The following is a 23,018-nucleotide window of genomic DNA, read 5'->3' as shown; positions in this document are numbered from 1 at the left end:
TAAAAAACAATTAGTTGATGATCAGCATAATCTTACTTACAAAGGTAATAAATTTTCTTTCGTTAGTGATGATGAAAATATATTTATATTTACATGTAAACAAAATTTAGAATTGCTACAAAGTGCAGAACACGTTTTAGGGAATGGGACATTTTCATTTGCTCCGAAATATTTTGTTCAACTTTATATTTTTCACGTATTTAAAAACAATTTTTATGTTCCTGTGGCGTTTTGTTTTTTAAGTAACAAACATACTAATACTTACATCAATATGTGGAAAACATTACAAAATATATGTATTCAAATTACTGGTAATATAATAAATTTAAGCTATTTTCATGTCAACTTTGAAAAATCTGTGCATAATGCAGTATTGCAAATTTTCCCTTACTGCAAAATTACGTGTTGTAACTTTCATTTAGGGCAAAATTGGTTTAGACATATTTAACAACATAAATTACTATCGAGCGAGTACTTAAACAACGACTCAGAAGTTGAAAAATGGATGAAATGTTTTTTTGGAATAAGTTATTTACTTCCTGACGAAGTTTCTGATGGATTTTGTGATCTTATGTCGATAGCACCAAGTACTACGTCTAGTAATATTTCTATATTTTTCGATTATATTTTAGAAAATTACATTGCATCGGACAGCAATTTTCCTCCAACATTATAGGCTTGTAAACCTACTAATAATCCTAAGACTACTAATGGTGCAGAGAGTTATCACAAACAATATAACAGTTAGTTTTACACTGCTCATCCGCACATACATCAAGTAATCGACGTCATTATTGAAATTCAAAGTGACACTGATTTAAAAATTAATTTGATAAACAATAAAATCATAAATTTCAAAAGAAAAGAGATAATTAATAAGGAGATACAGTTGTAAAACATTTGGAATGAATATAAAAATAATATTATTAATCGTTTAACTTATATAAAAAAAATTGGACTTAAATGCCACCATTCTAAATTAGTACAATTTTATTATAGACTACTATTATTATTTATTAAACCTACAATGCATGTTTTTTAAAATATTTTAATTTTTGTAATATTAAATTAATAATTGACAATATTGTTTACGCGTATAATCATTGACGTTATTATTACTTTTATCTGTATTATATTGTTGTATATATATCTTATTCTCGCCGATATCTGGTCGCTCGATGTTAAATTATATAATAAATACTTAGAAATGCAAAATAGTTAAATCTTAATTTAAATTTTTTTTTTTTATATATATACAATATGCATATATATTATTATTTTATACAGTCTATTAATTAATTAAAATTAAGCAAAAGAAAGGAAATATGCTCAAACGAGTTGTACCTTTATTATTTAAACCTAAAATATGTGTGCGCAAACGAGTTGTGATTTTGTGCGCAATCGTGTCGTAAAAAAGGTAAATGTGCGCAAACGAGTCGCACCCGATTGGCAGTGATTCTGCATTAATTTTTTTTTCAGTTATAACAATTAATAATTTTTAAATATTTGAATAAATACATTTACATACTTTAATACTTGTTCAATTGGTAATGTATTCGAGAAGTATTTGATAAAATATCATTTATTCATTTGTCCTAACAATTAAAATATTAAATATATACGTTGAAATCGTTTTTTAAAGTCTTAAGGTAAGTTAGTTTTTCATAGGAAAGAGAAAAACAACGAGTTCTTTTTTCAAAGAAACAAGGATACGAACGTATTCCTTTTAAAATTAAAGGAACTGTCCAGATCGTTCAGGAACTGAAATTTTTTTTTTTTTTTTACTTTAGGAACGAGAAATTGAATAGATTCCTAAACGAAATTTAGTTAAATAAGGAACGCTAACAATACTAGTTATTGTTGAACAAGAAGAAATTTATCTGAAATAGCTACTTCTACTATAAATAATGAATGGCCGAAGGGAGAAAGTTTAGAATTAACGTTAATTATGGATAAAATTTAAGATTGTTCATGAGTTATTCAAAAATATAGTGAAACGGATGTACTAAAAGTCGCTTTAACGAAATATCAGTGCAATCATGCAACACAATTATCTATAAAGGTGTTTGAAAAATCTAGCAGGTCACTTTTTATATGTTAACCAATACAGTATCACAATAATATATTTTGACAAAGTATATGGTACTAAGTCCATAATTCTAATCACAATTTATGTCTTAAAATCATAGTTTTCAGAATAATGTTTTTTTCATGACAAATTAAGTTCATATCTAACTTTGACCAGAGTCCATTGAATTATTTACTCTGTCACCTTTGTGTACGTCATAAATAACATTAACCCACGTAAAAACACAAAAAATACTAATACAATTAAATAATAATACAAATAAACAATATTAACATTAGGTATTGAAGTTATTTATAAAAATATTAATAAAATATTGCATAGTGAGTGTCTACTCCATTTTATCATTCTAATAGTTGTCTATATAAATATATAAATTAATAGTATTATTTTCGTAGGTATCTACTAATATACATTTCTTTTAAGCACCAAATTAGGTAATTTGTACACAATTTACTTATTTGTTATTTTACAGCTGATTTTATTACGTATAATAAATATAAATAATATAATACAACTTGTAAGTTATTAAAACATTTATTAGTTGAAAATATATATGTAATTTCACAACCTTATATTTTACCAAAGAAAGTAATAGTTTCTAAACAAGAGAATATTACAATTTTAATGAAATTTCCATAATGTAATAATAAAAACATTTTTATTTTATTTTATATCTATCTAACAAATAATATTAAGCTAGTGAACTTTTAAAATTAAAAGCTACAGTACGCTAATAAATTAATGTCATCTGCATGTATATGTGCACTATACTTACTTATATACATTGTCAAGAATGGGCAAGACACTCAAAAATGTACTCAAATAAACAAGAAATTTAATTTTTTTTAGTTTCCATTACAGAATGAGTACCTATTATCATTAAATGAATATTTTATAGTATAATAAGTTGTACATAAAAAAAAAATATAATCACATATACCTATGTTACATATAACATTATATAAATATGTATTTATAGTTCGAGTAAAAAATATAAGACAAAATCTAATTTTTATAAGGTAATTTCAACGGTTTATAAAAAATTATGATTACATTTTTTTATGTTTTATATTTAAACAGTGTAAACAGTGATTATAATTAGACATACATAGGAAATATGTAAGGAAATATATATATATATAATATATATAGTATATGCTAAGGAAATATGTAAAATGTATTTAATATTATTTGATTGCTTTTTATAAACACGAATATTAAGGAAAATGAATTCGACTATTTCAAGAATAACAATAACAGTCTGATTGTGTTAAGGAATTTTATTCCATTTAATAACAATAATTAATAATAATAATAATTAGTACCTATGTAACCGTAAACAGAAATCCCAAATATGATGTGTTTTTTATTGCATTAATAAAAATAAAATGTATTATAAATTATAATATATTACCCACCATTACGTGCGACAGTTAGGTAAACGTATGTATAATTATTTAGGTGCGTTAATTTTTAAGCTAAAATATATATTATATTTATTTACAGTGTATCGAGAATGCATGGAAATATTTCACTCAGCGATTATAATTACATTTAGAACAGTTCCAAACCTTCTAGACACCCTGTATGTAATGTTACATATTATGTTTACATGTAATATTTCGTCTGATCGAACGATAACAAATTTAAAAAGTAAATGTTTATATAAAATTTTGCTCACAACAAACTAATTAACAATCACAACTCGATGTATAGATAAATTAAAGATATATAAAAAAATGTACATATAATTAATTATATATACGTAATAAATATTCACAATTTGTTTTCTAAAGATTTTAATGCAATTTCATAATACTACTCGTAATAATAATAATAATAATAATATTAAAATTATAATTTTTCTACAAAAGACGCTTTTGTTATCAAATTAAATTTCTTCTACCCTGTGTTTATAGTTTTATTGTAGCCGCTAAGATTTTTTTTTCTATATATTTTAACGACAAAGCAAACCAGCTATAAATAAATGAAAATATTGAACATTTCATAATATAATAGTAATAATAAGTGTAACAACAAATATTCTTTGACGTCGTCGAACCGATTCCGATTCACTGCAAACTATTCCGAAGTGATCGAACGACTAGAAAATGAACATATTTTTGTGCAAGTTCGCTCATTTGTAAATTAACGAATGTATATGTACTTTTTATATTAAATTCAAATCATACTCTAATGGAACTATATCCAAATAGGTAACAATCGTACAGTTTTGCATGCGATGGCTAAAACATTATGAATTCTTCTAGTATAAAAACTATTTATAAACAACCATAAAATAAAACTATAAAATATGCGACCGCCTGATTATTTAACATTTACATAGTAGTACACAATATGATATTTTTATCGTTACTATCGGCGACGTCTTATAGCAGTTGAATTCCTTCCGCGTTCAAGTACGATGGGTCTACGGATACCACTTTGGCGGTCAAGAACGCGTGCACGCAGAACAGCAAACTCTGTAGATCTTGACAAACCAATTCCTGCGGTATAAACAATTATTACTACAAGAAGTCAATGCAAGTATTGATGATGATAACGTATAAATAATTCAAACGCGAATTCGTATCACGAATTGAAATGTCTGTGATTGCGTGTAAGCGGTACCAAATCGTTCAATACCAATTTACCATAATAGTGTATAAATATCGAACAATTTTTTTTTTGTTTTGTAAATTTTGCCCGTGGGCGTGAATGCAAAATCTCACAATATATGATTTCCCGCCATTTTTGGTATGAAATTTTAATCGGCCCATAGCAGATATTAATATACATTTTAATGTTTACGACACGATATGATACGCCACGTGTTCTAACCTTGGTTTCGATGCGACCATTGTCGTTGAAGTGTAGTTTTAGTCGGGAAATGTGATCGTCCGAGGAGCCGCGGAGCTCGGAAAATTTGTACGTCCACACGTTGGAATTGTTCCAGTTGTCGTACAATGTGAACCCGTTGTCCCAGTCCAGTATTAAGTTCGACGGCTGTTGGTTGTTGCCGAATAGCACGTAAAACGTTCTGCTCTGTAAACGTATTTAAAAAAGTTAAACGATTTACCATCAAACAATTAACTAAAAACCATTAAGGCTTGCAGCGGTCAACTGACAAAATAAGTGTAAGAAGACGTTTTGTATATAAAAGTAAAATCAACCGTACTCTCAGTTTTCATTTTTTGTCCCAGTACGAACATACCATGTATAATATTCTGTAAGCATAACGTTTTTATAATATAAAACACAAGAGTTTGTATATATTTATTTATAACACCAAATACTTTGCAGCTTCTTCCCTATACAAGAAATTATACAATGCAACGCATAAATATAACATTATATATTGATGAACTCGGTTCACAGTGGACGACGCATTGTTTATTATTTTTTCTTACGAGTTACCAATTTAGTGGACCTACCGCCTCACGGCAATACGTACATAATATTTACGTATAAACGCTTATATACCTGTATTTATAAATTCGATTATTTTATCTTTATTTTTAATAATATTATTTCTGTTTTAATTTTTACTTTTCGAACACAAATATCGAGCACGTTTGAATTGCGATACGGTTGTCTACCGCGAACAGCAAGGAGTGTTCACATTTAACGCTCATCTGATTTATACACACTTTTACGTAAATTGTACCATATAGACGTCAACAATAAACACGTATATCACATAATGCATAAAGTGAAAAAAATGCATACAATCACTCGCACCTCACCCTGCAGGTATAGTAATCGGGAAAATAAAACTGCACGTTTCAAGGTCGATAGATGGTTAAAATACCTATGTGCAGTACATATATATATACGAGTACCTCATAATATCGAATACAATCACGTATATTTAGAATGCAACGGACGACTTTTGCGAGAAAAAAAGTACCAAAAAAAAAAAAAAAGGATCGAATACATTTAAAAAAATTGATTTATGCAATAAAAAATTATGCGTATGCAAGTCACGGCATCGCTGACCCCATGGTATTGGCGGTAACTGCAAGTGATCATCGTTACCGCCGACTAATGCCTACGATCTACATCTAATTTTTATTTTATTTTGGTGGTTAGGGATCAAAAACCCGTTTACTTATCGTCACACCTATACGAACATGGTCTTTATATTATATTGTGTAATATACGTGTCACATGTAGTATTATAATAATAGCACATCGTCGACGCTCACTTTGATGTGCGTCATGGACGTGCATATCGATCTGTGCCACGCACACTGCACGTCTAGTAAACCCTGTTTGGTTTCCATCGAGAAGTATCGGGAAACGCCGTTCGACGTCTGTAGCAAAAAACAGTTTTGCCGTTGATCCACATTCTCCGTGTCTTTCACCAATCTCAACATGGACTCGTACAGCTTGTACACCACGTCGCAGTCCAGCCATTCTGTAATGGACATCTGAAACCATATCACAATATTTTTCAAAAATCGATCTACAAGAAACTGTTGATATTTACAGTTATAGGATTCGCAGATTCCCATCAAAAGCTGTTAAAAGTTTTATACATTTGTGACTTTATCAGTATAATAAAATGGTTTTTTTTTGTGTGATTTATCTTAAAATGTATGTATAATATACAAAATTGAAGCGTCTTTTTAACATTAAATTCATACGCATACAACAATAATAAAGTAATACCTATCCATATAAATAACTTATATATAGCCCTAAAATGCATGATTCTTGTGAATCAAGTAACTATGTAACTTTGCATTATTTGTACAATTAGGTGATTATACTGCACATTATACTTATGTATTAATAATAAAGCTCTATATGCTAAGAAACAGTTTGTTTTATTATATCTATGAGACTAGCGAGTTTCTGAGTAGCTTAAGATCTATATAATATTAATTCAACGTACATTAAGAATTTTTTGACGTCCAAAAAAAACAGAAATAATTCCTTTTCTGGCGTATAAATAGGGGAGGGAAAAGACAAAATTATGAATAAAATATATAAAAATATTGATTGACATAAGAATTTTCTGGTTTTACGTGCCAGTTTCTGACCTTATAAAACGTCAGAATATATAACAGCCAATTAAACTTTGAAAATGTTTTTTAATCTTTCAATTTAATTTAAAATTTAAAATTTATAAGCACTTTTTTATTTTAATAAATAATAATTGGGATCTAAATCATTAATGTGCAGTTTTTTGACACATCAATTTTAAAAATTATATGGTTTTAACCTATTAAATGTGTGTGGTTTTAACCTACAACAAATGTGCGGTTTTAGGAATTGATGGAATGTAAACTATGTGTAACGTATACGTTCATATATGTTACATATATATTACATGTTTGACAGAAAATAAATATAATATTTCAATTGATATTATTATATTTTAATATTTGTATAATAAGTAATTACTTAACTGATGTGAGATGGAACATTTAACATCTAGTAGAGTTCATTATATAATTTACATATATAAACTTATGTCATAGGTGAATTCTAAACATTATTTATTGGGGTGGTGCTTCGGTAAAAAATTTAAGGGTAGGTGATTGACTCAGAACTCAGTAGTTACGTTGCTACATAGTAAACGTTTTAATAGTACTTATTGAAAGCTCTAAAATAAAAATTAAAAATTAAAAAAAAACGTTTTAACGTTAAAGCAGTTATAATGTAAATCGATTGAAGCCAGGAAAATGTTTCGGAATGAGTGGGTGATTCCAATTAATCTTCCCCGATAAGATATTCAAACCGCCTCTAGTTACGTATAACAAATAATTCCTCTCTGCCTATTTTTATTCAGCATATTTATCTTTGACGTATGTTTGCTTTACGAATCTAAAAAAAATTCGCCCATCTAGGCAATATCCGCAATGATGGTAATATAATATGTTTCGCTGACGTAAAAGTTGAGTATATTATCAATATACCATATAGTTTTAACGAACCACGCGCACCTGTTCAGCAAATGGCACAAGACGATTAAACCATCGGTATACAAAATATAAGCCACATCATTGTGGATACATGTTAGCTTACACGGTTAACATTTTTATTTTATGTATTTTTATAAGACTGAAGTTTTTAAACTCATATAATGTGTGTACATACATAAAATTGAATAAATATATAAAGTTATATAGTCCCTACTCAGGCGCTTCAACATATACCTATAAAGAATTTAAAATATTTCATGGTTATCGATCAACTAGTTCTAGATTTATTACTTAGCTCTTAAAGTGTAATAACAATAGTTCTTTTGAGATAAAACATAAGAAGTAATCGAAAATCGCCGTATCCTGATACGTATTATATACCCTCTTTATGCGGAATTATTAGAGTGAGAGCTTTAAGTATTTAATAAGCCCTTCGACGCTACGCATCAAGTACCAACAAACCAAAAGAGATTCAATATTATATAAACGATTATAATAAATATTGAATTGATAATACAAGTAGTCTAATTTTCTTATTGATACCGTCGATCTTTATATGAGTACGTTTGTTCACGTAAACACTTTAACATGTAATTTAATTTTACAAGTCATAAAATAGGTGAAAAATCTTTATTTGTAAAATATACTACCCACCATCATGATGATACTTAACGAAACTTTTATTATAAATATATTATGAAATTCAAGAAACAAAATAGTATGGTAGGGAGTTCTCAGTCGCCATAAAATATTATAATAATTTATTATTATTTTATTTATTTATTTTATTATTATTCACTGCCATTCTCATAGCGAATTATGACAAGATAGATTATTTTTAATATGCTTCTATGATAATGAACTTGGGATAAAATCGTTTAAAATTAAAAATAGAACACATAAAAAGTTGTGCTTATTAATGCGATGGATTACAGATATTTTTATAAAAAAATGTTGCTCAGAATAATAACACAATATTATCAGATTTAAATAATACTAACTGGCGGTGTGTCAAAAAGCAATACGTCTCGTCCTCTGATAATCATGAATCTCGCGCAATAACTCTGCCAAGGGTGGTTGTTGTTTAAAACTCCTTCATTTACCCATCCCATATACTCGATTTTTTCATTGATTCCAAAGTTTAAATTATACAGTTTAATCTAAAAGAACAAAGAAATATAACATTATAAAGACGGAATAATATAATTGTACTTTGGAAAACACTTTTATTACTTGTATTTCCGCTAGATTAGCAATGTTTTCCGAAATGAGTTTGACCCATTCAGACAAACTTTTGACGTTGTCGCAATGTATGATAGTGGAATTCGAACCATTTATGCCGTGCACTTCGAAACCGTTTCTTCGCAGTTTGTCTGTACCCTGCACGTATCTTGTTACGTAACCCATCATCAGTGGTACTAAAATTCAAAATTAAAGCAAAACACATAGGACTTTATAAATAAAAATTTAATAATGTAAAAAAGAAATAAACATTTGTTAAATTCATACTTATAAGATAATCTACCCATTGTCCGTCTTCTGTGTCACTTTCTCCATTATTGTTGTTGTTTTTGTTATTATTGCCTAGAATTTAAAATATCGAATGGATAAACATTTTACTACAATGGTATTAATTTCAAGTTTAATATATAAAACGCATATCTAACTGAATAAATCTACATGAAACGAGCTCTTATTAGTAGAATTTACCTTTAAAACTATCTATATTAAATTAGGATTTTAATAATTATAACTAATAACTTATTAGTATATGGTTATTTTATAAATGGATACAAAAATCAACTTAAAAAAATGTGTAAGTTATTTTTATTTTATAAATTCTTTTATAATATTGGTATAGCATTTACCTACTGGTTAAAAAAAAAAAAAACTTATTTTATTAAGGTACTAACCGACCTGTCACAGCTTCGTCTGTGTGTATGTTTAGTGTATAAATATGTGTGTATGTTAGAGTAAAATTGCATATAGGCGACAATTTCGTTCGATTTTGGTTATTTTTCTGTAAAATATTAATGTGATATGATCCTGGTGCGCCGTAATGTCTGTACAGTGAAGCCGCGCCATCATGAAATATTATCAAGTTTAAAATTTTCCCTATGATTAGTCAAGCTATGACTTGGGGAAAGGCGCCCTGAAAACCTCAAATCAAAAAGGACAGCGTAAGTCGAAAAAACTTGGGAAGCACTGCATTAACGGATATTTCAGTGCATCATATGATCTATTCAATCCGGAAACTCGACGCAAGTGTCCACTTTTACCGTGCAGAACTATTTATCTAGGACCTTTATCTTCATTAACTAATAATACAGCTACTTCATCGATGGTAGGTGTATTATATTGACCTCAGTGCTTTCCTTAAGAAACTCGATCAGTGTGAATAATTAACTTAAAGTTTTGTATGAGGTTATTATTTACATTCAAAATTGTTCACAATGATTCAATGAGACCTCTTTTTAAATTTAGAATCATACTTGTTCGAGTAGATATTTGATCCGACTAGGACATAAAATATAATTGTAAAAATTTAGCATTATTTCCAATTTCGGGTAGTAAACTATCTATCAAATGATGTACTTGACCCTGAATTTTAAAAGTGGGCATGAAGTTTCCTTCAGCTATTTCGTTTGTTTCAAACGATGTAATTTAAAACAGAATATTATACCGCCTAGAATTATCGAATAAATATTTTGATAGAGGGTGAGAATTATCAATTAAACTTTTAATTAGGAGGATCTTTAAATTTATAGAATAAAATAATTCTACTGTCAGCGCAGCAAAGTCCGTGGGTTTCATCTTTCAATTTTTTTGCATGAAACTTTGCGCATAATGTAATCATTGGTCCTATTTGAAGCGCTGGAATATTTAAATAATCAATTTCGTATCGATAAGTAAACGCTGATTTCAGATTCAAAGCTGTTGTGCAAGTCTTTTAGGACGTTCTGGTATGTTTTCTTGTTGCCTTTTGTTATAAGTTCGAGTAGCATTCTTGGCGCTCTCAGCATGATGATGAATTGGCAACTTACTCGAAAATGAATCCTGTTACCATGCCCAATAAGCCTTCAAAAGTAGTATCAAAAAGTATCTTTTATCAAACAAAAAAATAAAATGTTTGTAATCTTGACGACCGTAAAATTTTAAAAAAGATAAATAGTGTTGTCACAAAATGGGAACATAAAAAAAGCCTGTTACAAGAACTTAATACTTATTTTTTATTAACAAAAGTGATACTAAAACCTTTAGCAGACTGTCAGGTATAACAGTATAAAAATTTAGCCGAATCGGTTCTGTAGTTTTCTCAGTTAGAGCGGTTGTAGAAAACTCTTTACAATTTTATATAGTAGAAGAGATAGAAATTTCTATTTTATTTGTATGTATATTTAGTATAACTAGGTGCATACACCTAGTTGTAATTAATATAGTAGATGATGTTCATATAAATCAATTAAATATACTATGATGATAATAGGAAATAGTAAGTACGTGATTAAGAAGTGAACATAAAGATACGGTAAATCAAAAAATGTTTGCCATAGACAAGTAATTGATTGTACTCGTAGTAATTATCAAAGTGTAATAAATTACCAAGTAGAATAAACGACTAAAAATTTCACAAAAAATGTAATAAATAATAATTTAAGATACTTGTATATATATAAGTGCAGGCATTTAAATAAATGAAAATAATGTATTTAATTAGTATTAAATACCAGTAAAATTTTTTTTTATTAAGACTCAAACGTTTTTTACAAATATTATCAGGTTTAAATATTAATTAGAGTGCTGATACATAAATATCTATTGATACACATAGTAATTAAGGAGTTTACAATTACTGTATAAAAATTATAAATTATATGGTATATTATTAAATATTGTTAAAAGATCAATTATAGTAGGATCTATATATGTTTCTATTAATTAATCAAATTCATCCTTCCCTAGAAATGCTTTTGGATCACATAACTGATGACTTATGCTTATATTACTACATAAAATAAATACTAATTAATAATAACACTTAATTATCTTGTGTTTATTTAGTATAACAATTAACTTATTGTATCAAATTAAGTAAGTAAAAGAAATTAATAAAAATAAACTTATGGTATAACCAACTAAAATTGCATAGTGAAAATATATTTTGTAAATTATACCTTTTGATCCTAATAAAAATGGAGCCGCAGCTTTGTAATGCTTAACCAATAATGTGACGTGATTTCCAGAATTTCGCAAAATGTGTAAAGCTGCATCATGGCAAACATTCGTTATTAACTGATCGTTCACTGTAATAAACAAAAATCCGAATCAATAAATAATAACTTTTAGACATGGTAATGTAGGTAGATGTACAATTATCGGCTGCATCAATACAATTAACCACTATACATAATCATACCAATATCAGTTTTGCACATTATTGTACCTCAGTTATAATTTATTAGTAGTATTGAAATTAAATCAAAGCGATCATAGGTATTTTATCGAGGAGATTTATCAATTTTTAGATTTATATTTTATAGTTAATTTGTACAGCGAAAAATTACATTTTTCCTTTTTTCCTTGATTCGAGAAATTAGGCTACGGTAGAATAAAAAATAAAAATCTCATTACGAAACAACATAATAATTTAAAGTTGATGGTAATCAATATAAAACAGAAAAGTACAATATAGTAAATTATGTTCACTGAAAACAGGATAAAAACATCTCTCAATAAATTTAATTATAATTTATCACTAATGAACTAATTAACTCATAAAACTAATGAAACTAAAAATATAAGCACATAATTACTGTATACTACCTTTAATTATAGCATCTCCTACAAACAATCTTTTGGTGTGGTAAGCGGCACCTCCATCGGGAATCCTCGATATTAATATCGGTAAATTATTTTCTTGACCACCTTTGACGCTTATTCCGAGACTTCCGTTTTTTCTCACCACAGTCACATATCTCAACTATTATATTATAAATACAGTATATCATTTAATTCCATCATATTAAAATTAATATCAATTAAAGTAAAAATAAGATAAAATCAACAAATTATTAACAAATTATTACCTATGTTAGAAATACATCTTTACACTAAGTAATATTTAATGTCAAAATGATTATAAAATTACTTTTTTGTAAATATTACTATTTTATTTTATTCTAAGTAGGTAATGAATGATTACTGTGTATAAAAAAGTAAAAACTTCTGTTAAGAAATAATGCATTGGTTATAAATTTAATAATAATTTCTACGAAATAACATTATAGTTTATTGTTTGGGGTAATTATTTTTGTTTTAATATAATACATTCCATCATTCATAACTTATAACTATGATACTATTTATCTATGATTTCATGGATTTTTTAAGAATGACTTTTAATTCTTCTTCTTTTAATGATTTAATTGCAGTGTACATTTACTGTTTATTTTTTTCATTTATTTAATTAGTATCGTTAGAATAATGAATTATTAGCAAGCAGCTTTCTACAACAGTTTGATTGTAGCCTTAATAATTTGTAATTTTAAAAATAAAAATAGTAAAAATATAACATAAAATTACATAATAGTTGGGGCTAGGTTGATAATTGTCAATGGTATCCTCGGACGACGATGATGACGATTGTTGGTTGTCGACTATCTCTTGTTTTTGTAGTTTCAGACATTCCAAAGTCAAAACCAATCGAATAGTTAATGAACCTCTATTTGAATCGTTCACTCGTACTAATCCCGTTTTCGCCTAACGATGTAATACATTAGTTTTCCAAACTGAATGATATAAAATCATTACTATAATATATATTATAATATTACTTTGATCCCGTCCAAACATTCCTCTTTTATATCCGATTCTTCGGTACTGTTTAAATTCAAATGCATAATTTCTTTGAACTGTTCAAAACTGAAAAAAAATTAAGATAATATGTATTAACTGGTGATTTTTGAAACAAAAACCTATTATAAACTAATTAATTAATATTTATAATGTATTAAGTAAAAGTAAGAATATTACATCATAATATAATTGTATTGTTACGTTTATAAGTAAAGGGCTGTATTGAATTAAACTCAAAATTGGGCTTAAGTTGACAAGTATAAATTACTGGGTTGACCAAATAGTGTATGATACTGATGCATACAATCATTGAAAACGGGCGTTACTCGTTTCCATCAAAAGTGTACCATTCCATTTTCCACCAAATAATATTTTAACCGATACCCGTTTCTACCAAATTATATTTTGACTGATACCTGATTCGTCGAATCAATTTCTATATCACCTACAAGTACATATATTATTTTTTTAAAAATATAAAAAATACACTATCTATAGATTAAAATACTCGTAGAGATATCTATAATGTCTTTGAATTCTCATTTAATCAACTTTTAAGTGCATATAAGTACATGAGAAATTTCGTTTTTTAAGTTTTTTTAGTGTTTTCTATGTTTTCTATGTCATTATAATGTTCTTATCATAACTATCATTAATTATCATATGATTTCAAAGGTTTATATCTTTAAGTTTACTTATTGTTATTGTTGAGATGTATTAGGTTTTACTAATAACTAATAAATTAAAAAATAAAACGCAGGTGTATTAAACATTGTTGGTGTACTGCTAAATTCATCAAAATAAATGTTTTATAATTGTTTAAATAAGATTTTCAAAAGCTATATGTGAGAAACAGATGATTACCCCTATATATTATGTATTTTGTAGAGTTCCTCTATATACAGTAAATATTTTAAAATATGACAAGTGGCTTATAATCCATTTGTTTGCGATGTAAATATAATAAATATATTTGATAGCTTTTTTAAATACATTATTAAAAAACATGCGAAAAAATACTTGATATAGGATTTAAAAGCATTGTTACTGTAAATATATGAATCGTTTTAGAGTGGTAAATATAATAATACTTTACTTATGCGGAATACCTACACATTTATACGTAAATATGCTTTACATGGGTAACCCTCGACTTTAAATTTACTCAAAAGGCAAAGATAATTGCTAATGTTTACAATATCGAGACTTTGATCCAGGAATGGGTATAGGTATAAAATATTAATTGCAAGGTAAGGGTTTTGGAATGCAATCCTCCCCGAATACCTTTTTTATTATATTAAATTAAGTATGTTCCTTATAACATTTCTCATCATCAACCAATTTTGGAATATTATACAATTAATCGAATCGATCAGTTAAAATAAGATTTTTTTTCTTAAAAATTATTTTAAGAGAGTGCATTGGGTAAATTATACAGCTTCCTTTTTTTTCTGTAGATTAGAACATGTAGTGCAGGAGCATAACTTAGTAACTAAAATCCTAAGTGATCACCCATCCAAGGACCATTAACGTCAAACGTAAGTTAATTTTTGAACTTGAAGAAAATAGTGGTTGATTATTATACTATAACATATCTCTAACTTTGAAAATACAGGTATATGTAGACATAAAAATATGTTAGATATTTGAAGTTTATTACTTTATTATAATTATCAAATATATAAAATAAGAGTCGCGAGGAATTTATACTTTCAAAAATGTGGACCAATAAATATTTTTATAATGAAAATGTTAAATTTAAAACAGTTAAAATTTAAACATTTTTCACACAATTAGAATAAAACGCTAGGTAAATAACTTGAAAATATTTGATTAGATAGTACAGAGTACATAGTACACTTTTACATTTCATAGAATCCTAAGAACAAAAATGCCATTGTTGTGTCGAGAGATTAATCGAATCACATGTGTGACGATGGGATTGATTTCCGAAAATTCGCGAGAGAAAAAATCCATGGTCCGAGTTCCCACATACACGCATGCTTAAATTAATTAACATGTGTACACCAACTGACACTATGAAATAATCCTCGCCATTCCGTGCACACATACACGCACAATACGTATATGTATAACGTAACTTTAATAACTCTTCGTGTACAGTGTATATTATATACATTATTCCCTCGTGACCCTTTCTCGCGAACACTCTACGGGACCATCCAATATCGATACGCGTAATAACAGTATACACATAAATTCATAATAGATACACACACACGTACACGTACACACATTTCTGGTGTTTGCGGACGTTATTATTCAGTGTACACTACCGCGGGCACGCGCGCGTGTGCGTATTTATATATACGTGTACGCGTAATACGTACAAACGCGGTATAAGGTTAGTGGGGTGGTTTTGGCGTGTGACCGTAGGCGGCGGCGGCGGCGATCGAACACAATGGCCCGAAAACGGTGGTTGCGTGCGTGTGCTTGTGCGTGTGCATTTGTGTGTGTGTATGCATGCGCGAACGGTGTAGCCGCTCCCCCAAGAGTTTTTTCTCCGACGAAGAGTCCGTGGGAAATCGTGTCCGGAACTACTCTCACACACCCCTTCGTCATTCCCTCGTGCCACTTCTACCCATCGCCACCCCCTGGCCGCCACCACAATTTGCCTATATTGTATAATTATTGTAAACACGGCAGACTTAATCTCACATACACACATACACACACTTAAGTCTATAATATAGACTATTATATATATACAGGTTATAAAGGTATATTTTGTTATTGTGTGCACATTTACTCGCTGTTGATCACTGCGTGTAACGAGTGGTTGCAGTTGTGTGTGTGTACCTGATCCTCGCGCCCAATGGCACGTGCCTAACGCGTGCCTGTGTATGTAAAAATCCACCGTCATTAAACAGCAGGTGCATATGTGGTTGTGTGTACACCACTTTTAAGGCTTGGATTGGGCATGATTTGCTTTTTTTTCAACGTGATCAAGTAGGTACCTATACAATTTATCGAAAACCAATATACTATTTTTCCTTATATTATTGCTTGTTTATTATTTTAAATTGTTTAAACGATTTTGTATTACAATAGAAATTTGTAATTCTTTCCATATATATGTGTATATATGTATGTCTTTTCAGTAGGACTAGGGACTTTATACCCTTAAAAACCTTAAAATATGTATGCATTTGTGTCCTAAAGAATCAATAAATATGCTATTAAAATATGTATATAAAAAAATTATATTTGTAATAATTAATTGAATAAAAAAATTTAACTAGTAATAAATTATAATAATATTTTTATATATGATAGATATGATGATCTGAGATAATTTTTTCTTTTTTTCCAATTTTTTTTCATCTTATATTGAATTTTTATCTAAAACAAAATATTTAAAATGGTTTTAAAAATAAATTAAATTGAAAACATTTTTTTTATTTTTAATATAGTTATAATTCTTCTAACCTTGAGCATTACATTGGACTATAAGATATTTTCTTAAGTTGGAAAATTTAAATGACTGTCTGTTATCAGCCAAAATAATTTTATATTTAGAAAAGGAACGTTACACGTCTACGGAACTTATTAGTGCAAACTTAAAAAATCGTAGGTCACTACTACTAATATCTGTAGGCAATCTATCCATAGATTCATTTTTCCATTTAAAATGTTCGAAATTTTTTATAGTTAGCCTTAGCTTGTGCAAATTCTTCAATTTTTGCAGAATGTATACGTTTTTTATAGTTTTAATTATTTTAATGCATTCAATTAGTGTACGAATAAGACACCTTGAGTTCCAAGTCACGTGATATATGAAGAAATAAATCATAATTTTTTTTTATAAAATTTAAAAACTTACTCCTTCATATGAATAATTGTCAAATATGCATTTATAAAATGAAAAATGGTCAAATATGCACTTATAAACGAAAAATGGTCAAATATGCAAAATATGCAACTATAAATTTTAAATATAAACTTGTTATTGCTTTGAAACAAATTTAAATATTACTTAGCTATATTTTTGATAATTATTTAAAAACATGCAAGTTCCTAGAAGTCCCGAGCCCTACTTTTCAGTCATAAAAATTTGAATAACGAGGTGAAAGGAGAAGTCCAAATATTCCCGCACGTGCCATTCACGCTTGTACGATAATATGCCGATATAAGATAATAAACGATTTGACGTTTCATAGAATGATAAAAAAATGGGTTCAACCGGGTGGTTAAAAAGGGCGATATTAACAATTTCGGCCACTTTGCTCAATCATATAGTAATTCATTCAGCATCACCGGATTTCAATTCTGCAGTACTTTGCTTTATTATTCAACTGTCGCTTATTGTGTTTACCATATTAGCATATAAACAAGTAATTTCCCGTGAAAGAAAGAATAAACACATTCGCAATCCCTGATTATTTAAATCACGCCCAATATGCCTTTGATAAAAGTAATTAGATTTCTATTCGAGACGGCACGCGTTTGCCGGGGGTGGGAAGAAATATGAGAATCGCGACACGCGCGCGTAGATCGTCAAGACCGATCTCGAATTATAAAACCACACCATACATTGCATATAATTGTTTCACAGGCTCAATAAATCGTGTTATTCATTATGAATTAATTTTAAAAACTACATGACTTAAAAATATTTCATGGTAGGTAGGGTGGCTTTCATTATTATTCGATTAGAAAATAGTTTCACCGTGGCGGCCGAATGATTACATGATATATAAAATATATGTATGAGCCTCTAAAAATTAATAAATGAAATAGCTCTAGAAAAAAAATATATCATACACATCAATAAAAACTCACAGTGGCGTACCCGGAGAAAAAGCCGTAATCTCTCTCGTCCCGAAATGTTCTCATAGGTCTACATCAGCAACAAACATTTACAAACGACGCTGATGATAGGAACAAAAAAGTTGGATGCAAACTATCAAAACATTTTAAAATACAAGTAATTCCAAACTTTTCATTAAGTAACTTAATCATATCACATTAAATAAATTATGAATTATAAAAATAAATATACATAAATAAAATAAATAAATGAATAAATAAATATACATTCTTCTAAAATCTAATTAAATCTTACCTATTTTTCTATTTAAATACTTTTTTATTCCTCTAAAAATATTTTGGTATGCATATCTTAGATTTGACCCACTGTAAAAAATGGTTGGAGACTTCTGATCCAATCTATGTCTATACTAAATTTTATCAAAATCGGTTAAGCAGTTTCAAAGTCCATTGAGGATAAAACGTTGGACACGTAATTTTTATACATAAGAAACATACGAGCATATATTAAAAATGTTTCGTGAGTGAAAATAAAAATAAAAGAAGGTAGAATAATTCCACACGTGTAATATATAAATACAATTTATATTATTATTATTCGTAGTTCATAATTGTGGTGATTATAACTTGGTGTAAAAACGTCTATAGTAGCAATCTTGTTTAAAAATGAAAAACTTTAAAAAGTACGTTAATGCATTGTAAATCATTTTATGGAAATCTGAAACATATGTATAATTAATCAACTGGTGACAATGATAAAAATTTAGCTTGCTCATTATAAACAAATCGTGTCTTCTGGTTTGATTTTTATATGTTATTATGTGTATCGACAAGGGGCATATTTTTGGTAATTATATCTTTTTCAATTCAATTCGTGACTTTACTTTTAAAGGACAATACTTTACTCAACTTTATACGTGAGAACGCGTACAGTGATTAAGTGAAGTATAGAGAAAAAGTTTTGACGGAGAAAGATTGAATAAAAACATGGTAGAAAACGAAACGTTCCGCCGTCCTAAATCCAGTGATCGAAAAACTTTTAAAAGTGTTTATAACCTCTAACCTAATTTATCTATAAAGTTGAAACTAATATAATCCAATTTTATTGCAAAAACTGTCGACTATATGGAAGGAATCAAATAAATCAGATGGCTGATACTTATCGGGAATTCGCGCTAATATGTTACTAGTTATATGTATGTATGACATGGGGTTTAAACATTTTACAAAATGTTTCAGTTTTTTTTAATTTTAATGAAGCAATGAATTTATTTTATTATTTATTAATAGTCAAATATTTAATTTTAGTCATCTATGGTAGTGTATAATTATCACGCCGATCTTTATTTTTTTCATGATTTACTGCTGTAAACAATTAATATTTTTATAGTGAAAATTATCAAAAAATTATTTATCAATGTAGGAATTATATTTTTGTTACTATCTACTAAATATTCCAAAGATTTATTTAACAAAATCATATAAAATCTAACCATTAAACACATTTTTATCACCAATAATACACGAATCTAATAATAATCTTAATTATCAATTCTTTTTTCTGTTTTATAAAATATTTTAATATTAACACTTTATATTTACCAATTTTATATTATTCATAAATATCAATCAAATATAAAAGTACAATATAATGATAACAGCCTACAATGAGCTCAAATATTTGGTATTAAGTATACACTGGAAAAAAACAATTATACTATCTAAGTCGGAGGAACATGTTTGTCAATCAATGAAGATGAATAAGAGGAATTAAATAATTTACGAATTAGAGAAATCTTTCATAATTAACACAACGTTTCTTAACCACCTCAAATTGATTTATATATGTTTTTTTTTATAAATATTGTTGTTTTCGTTTTGATAGAATTTTGAAAGATGATATAAAATTGTATTTAAATGTACCTAAATGTGATAAAACATACATCTTTAATAATTTAATATAATATTAGAAAATAAATGACTATTTATCGATCCAAATGGATATTTGGTACTTAAATGATTAGGTAAAAAAGGCTTACGCTTAATGCAGTAAATCATCAACAATATTTTGTCAACCAATTGAACTGTATAACTTATGGTGTTTTTTCAAAAGTAAATACAAACCAAAAAGCAAATTCATGACGTATGTACTGATCCTACACTGATTAAAAAACTAATAGCAGTGGTAAAAATAAATTCTACGGAATAGTAGATACAGGTTCTATATCAGTGAAAACATTCATAATTCTATAAGGAAAAACCTAGTTGAAAGGAGGTAAAACAATTATACATGGATAAAACGAATTGCAGCAAAAAAATCAATTCGATTATATTTTATACACTGTCGGCAGTTGACAAAATAAATTTACTTAGAAATCATCGAGAGTAGAATGGCGTTTATTTGGTCTGATAATATAAAGGCTCCTGACAATTTTAAATTTATAAAGTTTTGGTTCCATAAAATATAAATTTCTCTTACAGTACAGACTCTTACGGTCTGTCACAGCATACCAGTATCCGAATAACACTTAACCATACGAACGAAAGTTCGAGTATTACTCCGAAGTTTTTAATGGCTCATAAGTGCAATAGCTATTAATTTATTCGACAATGTTTTATTAATTTATGTCTATCCTGAATTATAAATTAAAGATACAACGGTGATTGTTATGCTAGATTTAGCATAATAATATACCATCGTTACATTTCCTAAGTAATTACATATAAATATATATATATATACAAGTACAATACGAAACATAAATATTTATTTCACACCTACTTAAATATGTGACGCGTACAAACGACGCAAAACCGTTTGTTCAAATATTAAATTGAGAATAATTTGCGAAATTAAATGAATTATATTTCTTATCGTGTTTACACTTATCGCGCACATGGAATTACACAGAACTTGTACATGTGTGTTGTATGTTATAAAAAAAATTATAAACAAATTAAATGATAATAAATATCCTTATTGTTTTAGATGTTATATTGTACTTCTAAAACAATAAGGATATTTATTATCATTTAATTTGTTTATAATTTTTTTTTTATCTAAGGGCATTGCAGCAATTATAATATTATAATATAGCGAATTTTTTTTATCGTTACTGACTCCACCTTAAGACATCGAAAACTCATAATTTTCATCATCACGCGTACGTTTGTAGTGTTGTAAAAATAATTCAACAAAATTTAACTAATTGCGATACTATCAATAACATATTAGATAATCTATGGTAATGTTTGAAATCTTATCTGAATCAAATAGCTATAGTTCATAAGGTGATTTTTCGTGAATCAATTTGAAACAGAATTCATCGCTGTCGTAAAGTGATGACACTAACAACATATTATATTGACACATTATACAACACACCCTAATAAATATCAACTATAATAATCACGATACAGAAAGCAGTATTAAGGATTTGGAACTATTAGTATATTATAATAATATGAAGATGCAAAATTCCAAGCATAATCTTCTTTATAATCGATGTTATAGTATAGTTAAAATAAATAACATAAATTGTATCCGAAACGCGTTTTTTCGGTTCGGGCTTCAACCTTTCGAACAGCAAGACCAGGTTAGGTTAGGTTCTGGCAAGGTTCAGGTGAAATCAGGTTTTATGTGATTAGTGCGGGCCGTAACCTTGTTTAAAAAACCGCAAGACATGACTGCGAACCAGAGTCAGACAGAAGATGATGACGGAAATACCGGGGAACAATATCTTTCCGTGCAGAGCCAAAATGCCGTTTACGAAAAGGAATACCACGGTCCGACTACCTACGGTGATTTTATGAGGATTTAAACGAGTGGAATCTGTTGTACGAGAATCCGAATCGATTGCGACCGCGCCGGTGACAAACGATCATGCGTCGTATACGTGATATACGCGCGCGGCCACGCAGCACAACAATTCAATAACAATAATTGACAGCGTGCTATAATAAGCGATACTCTGCGCGAGCGAACGGACACGGGCCTGCGTGTAAACGCAATAACAACAAACAATAACGGACGTGCGCTCGACCGCCGCCACGCACCTAATAACGTGTTACAACGAAAACGGCGCCGGCGTGACGATAAAGTCGCGGCGGGGATCACGTGTCCGCCGATTTGCTTGCACCCGGACACCGGGACGTGTAGACGACGGCGGCGGCGGCGGCGGCGGCGACGTCGTCGCAGACGTTTTGTCCGGTCGCGGGCGATAACGTGACGACGCAAGTCGCGTGGACCGTTTATACAAATATAGGCGCGCGTGCATGGACACACGGCATGAGGACACGCACACGCGCGCGCGCGCACGCGGAAACGGGATGAAAGAGACGCCCTTCCG

General features: G+C 28.7%; 1 protein-coding gene and 1 pseudogene across 2 annotated transcripts in view; one reads left to right on the top strand and one right to left on the bottom strand.

Moving 5' to 3' along the window:
- Window positions 1–271: 271 nt before the first annotated feature.
- LOC112682159 lies at window positions 272–872 on the top strand (annotated as a pseudogene).
- A 3,182-nt stretch (window positions 873–4,054) lies between these two features.
- The window catches only part of LOC112682145 (gamma-2-syntrophin), a 47,551-nt gene continuing 28,587 nt past the window's right edge, over window positions 4,055–23,018 (bottom strand). The window contains exons 2-12 of one of the 2 annotated variants that reach the window (XM_025552658.1): window positions 18,682–18,802; window positions 13,857–13,944; window positions 13,606–13,782; window positions 12,847–13,003; window positions 12,198–12,326; window positions 9,532–9,606; window positions 9,256–9,440; window positions 9,024–9,182; window positions 6,298–6,522; window positions 4,931–5,134; window positions 4,055–4,596 (exon numbers count right to left, since the gene is read on the bottom strand). In XM_025552658.1, coding sequence (XP_025408443.1) covers window positions 4,480–4,596; window positions 4,931–5,134; window positions 6,298–6,522; window positions 9,024–9,182; window positions 9,256–9,440; window positions 9,532–9,606; window positions 12,198–12,326; window positions 12,847–13,003; window positions 13,606–13,782; window positions 13,857–13,922 — 1,494 coding nt within the window. In that variant the 5' untranslated portion in view covers window positions 13,923–13,944; window positions 18,682–18,802 and the 3' untranslated portion in view covers window positions 4,055–4,479. The remainder of the gene's footprint in view (window positions 4,597–4,930; window positions 5,135–6,297; window positions 6,523–9,023; window positions 9,183–9,255; window positions 9,441–9,531; window positions 9,607–12,197; window positions 12,327–12,846; window positions 13,004–13,605; window positions 13,783–13,856; window positions 13,945–18,681; window positions 18,803–23,018) is intronic. The other variant, XM_025552657.1, reaches the window with a different exon arrangement.

The sequence above is a fragment of the Sipha flava genome, unplaced genomic scaffold (genome assembly GCF_003268045.1).
Source record: "Sipha flava isolate LNK unplaced genomic scaffold, YSA_version1 1_pilon_pilon, whole genome shotgun sequence".
Lineage (NCBI taxonomy): Eukaryota > Metazoa > Arthropoda > Insecta > Hemiptera > Aphididae > Sipha > Sipha flava.
Note: the sequence above shows the minus strand (reverse complement) of the source record. Positions and strands in the feature narration are given on the sequence as shown.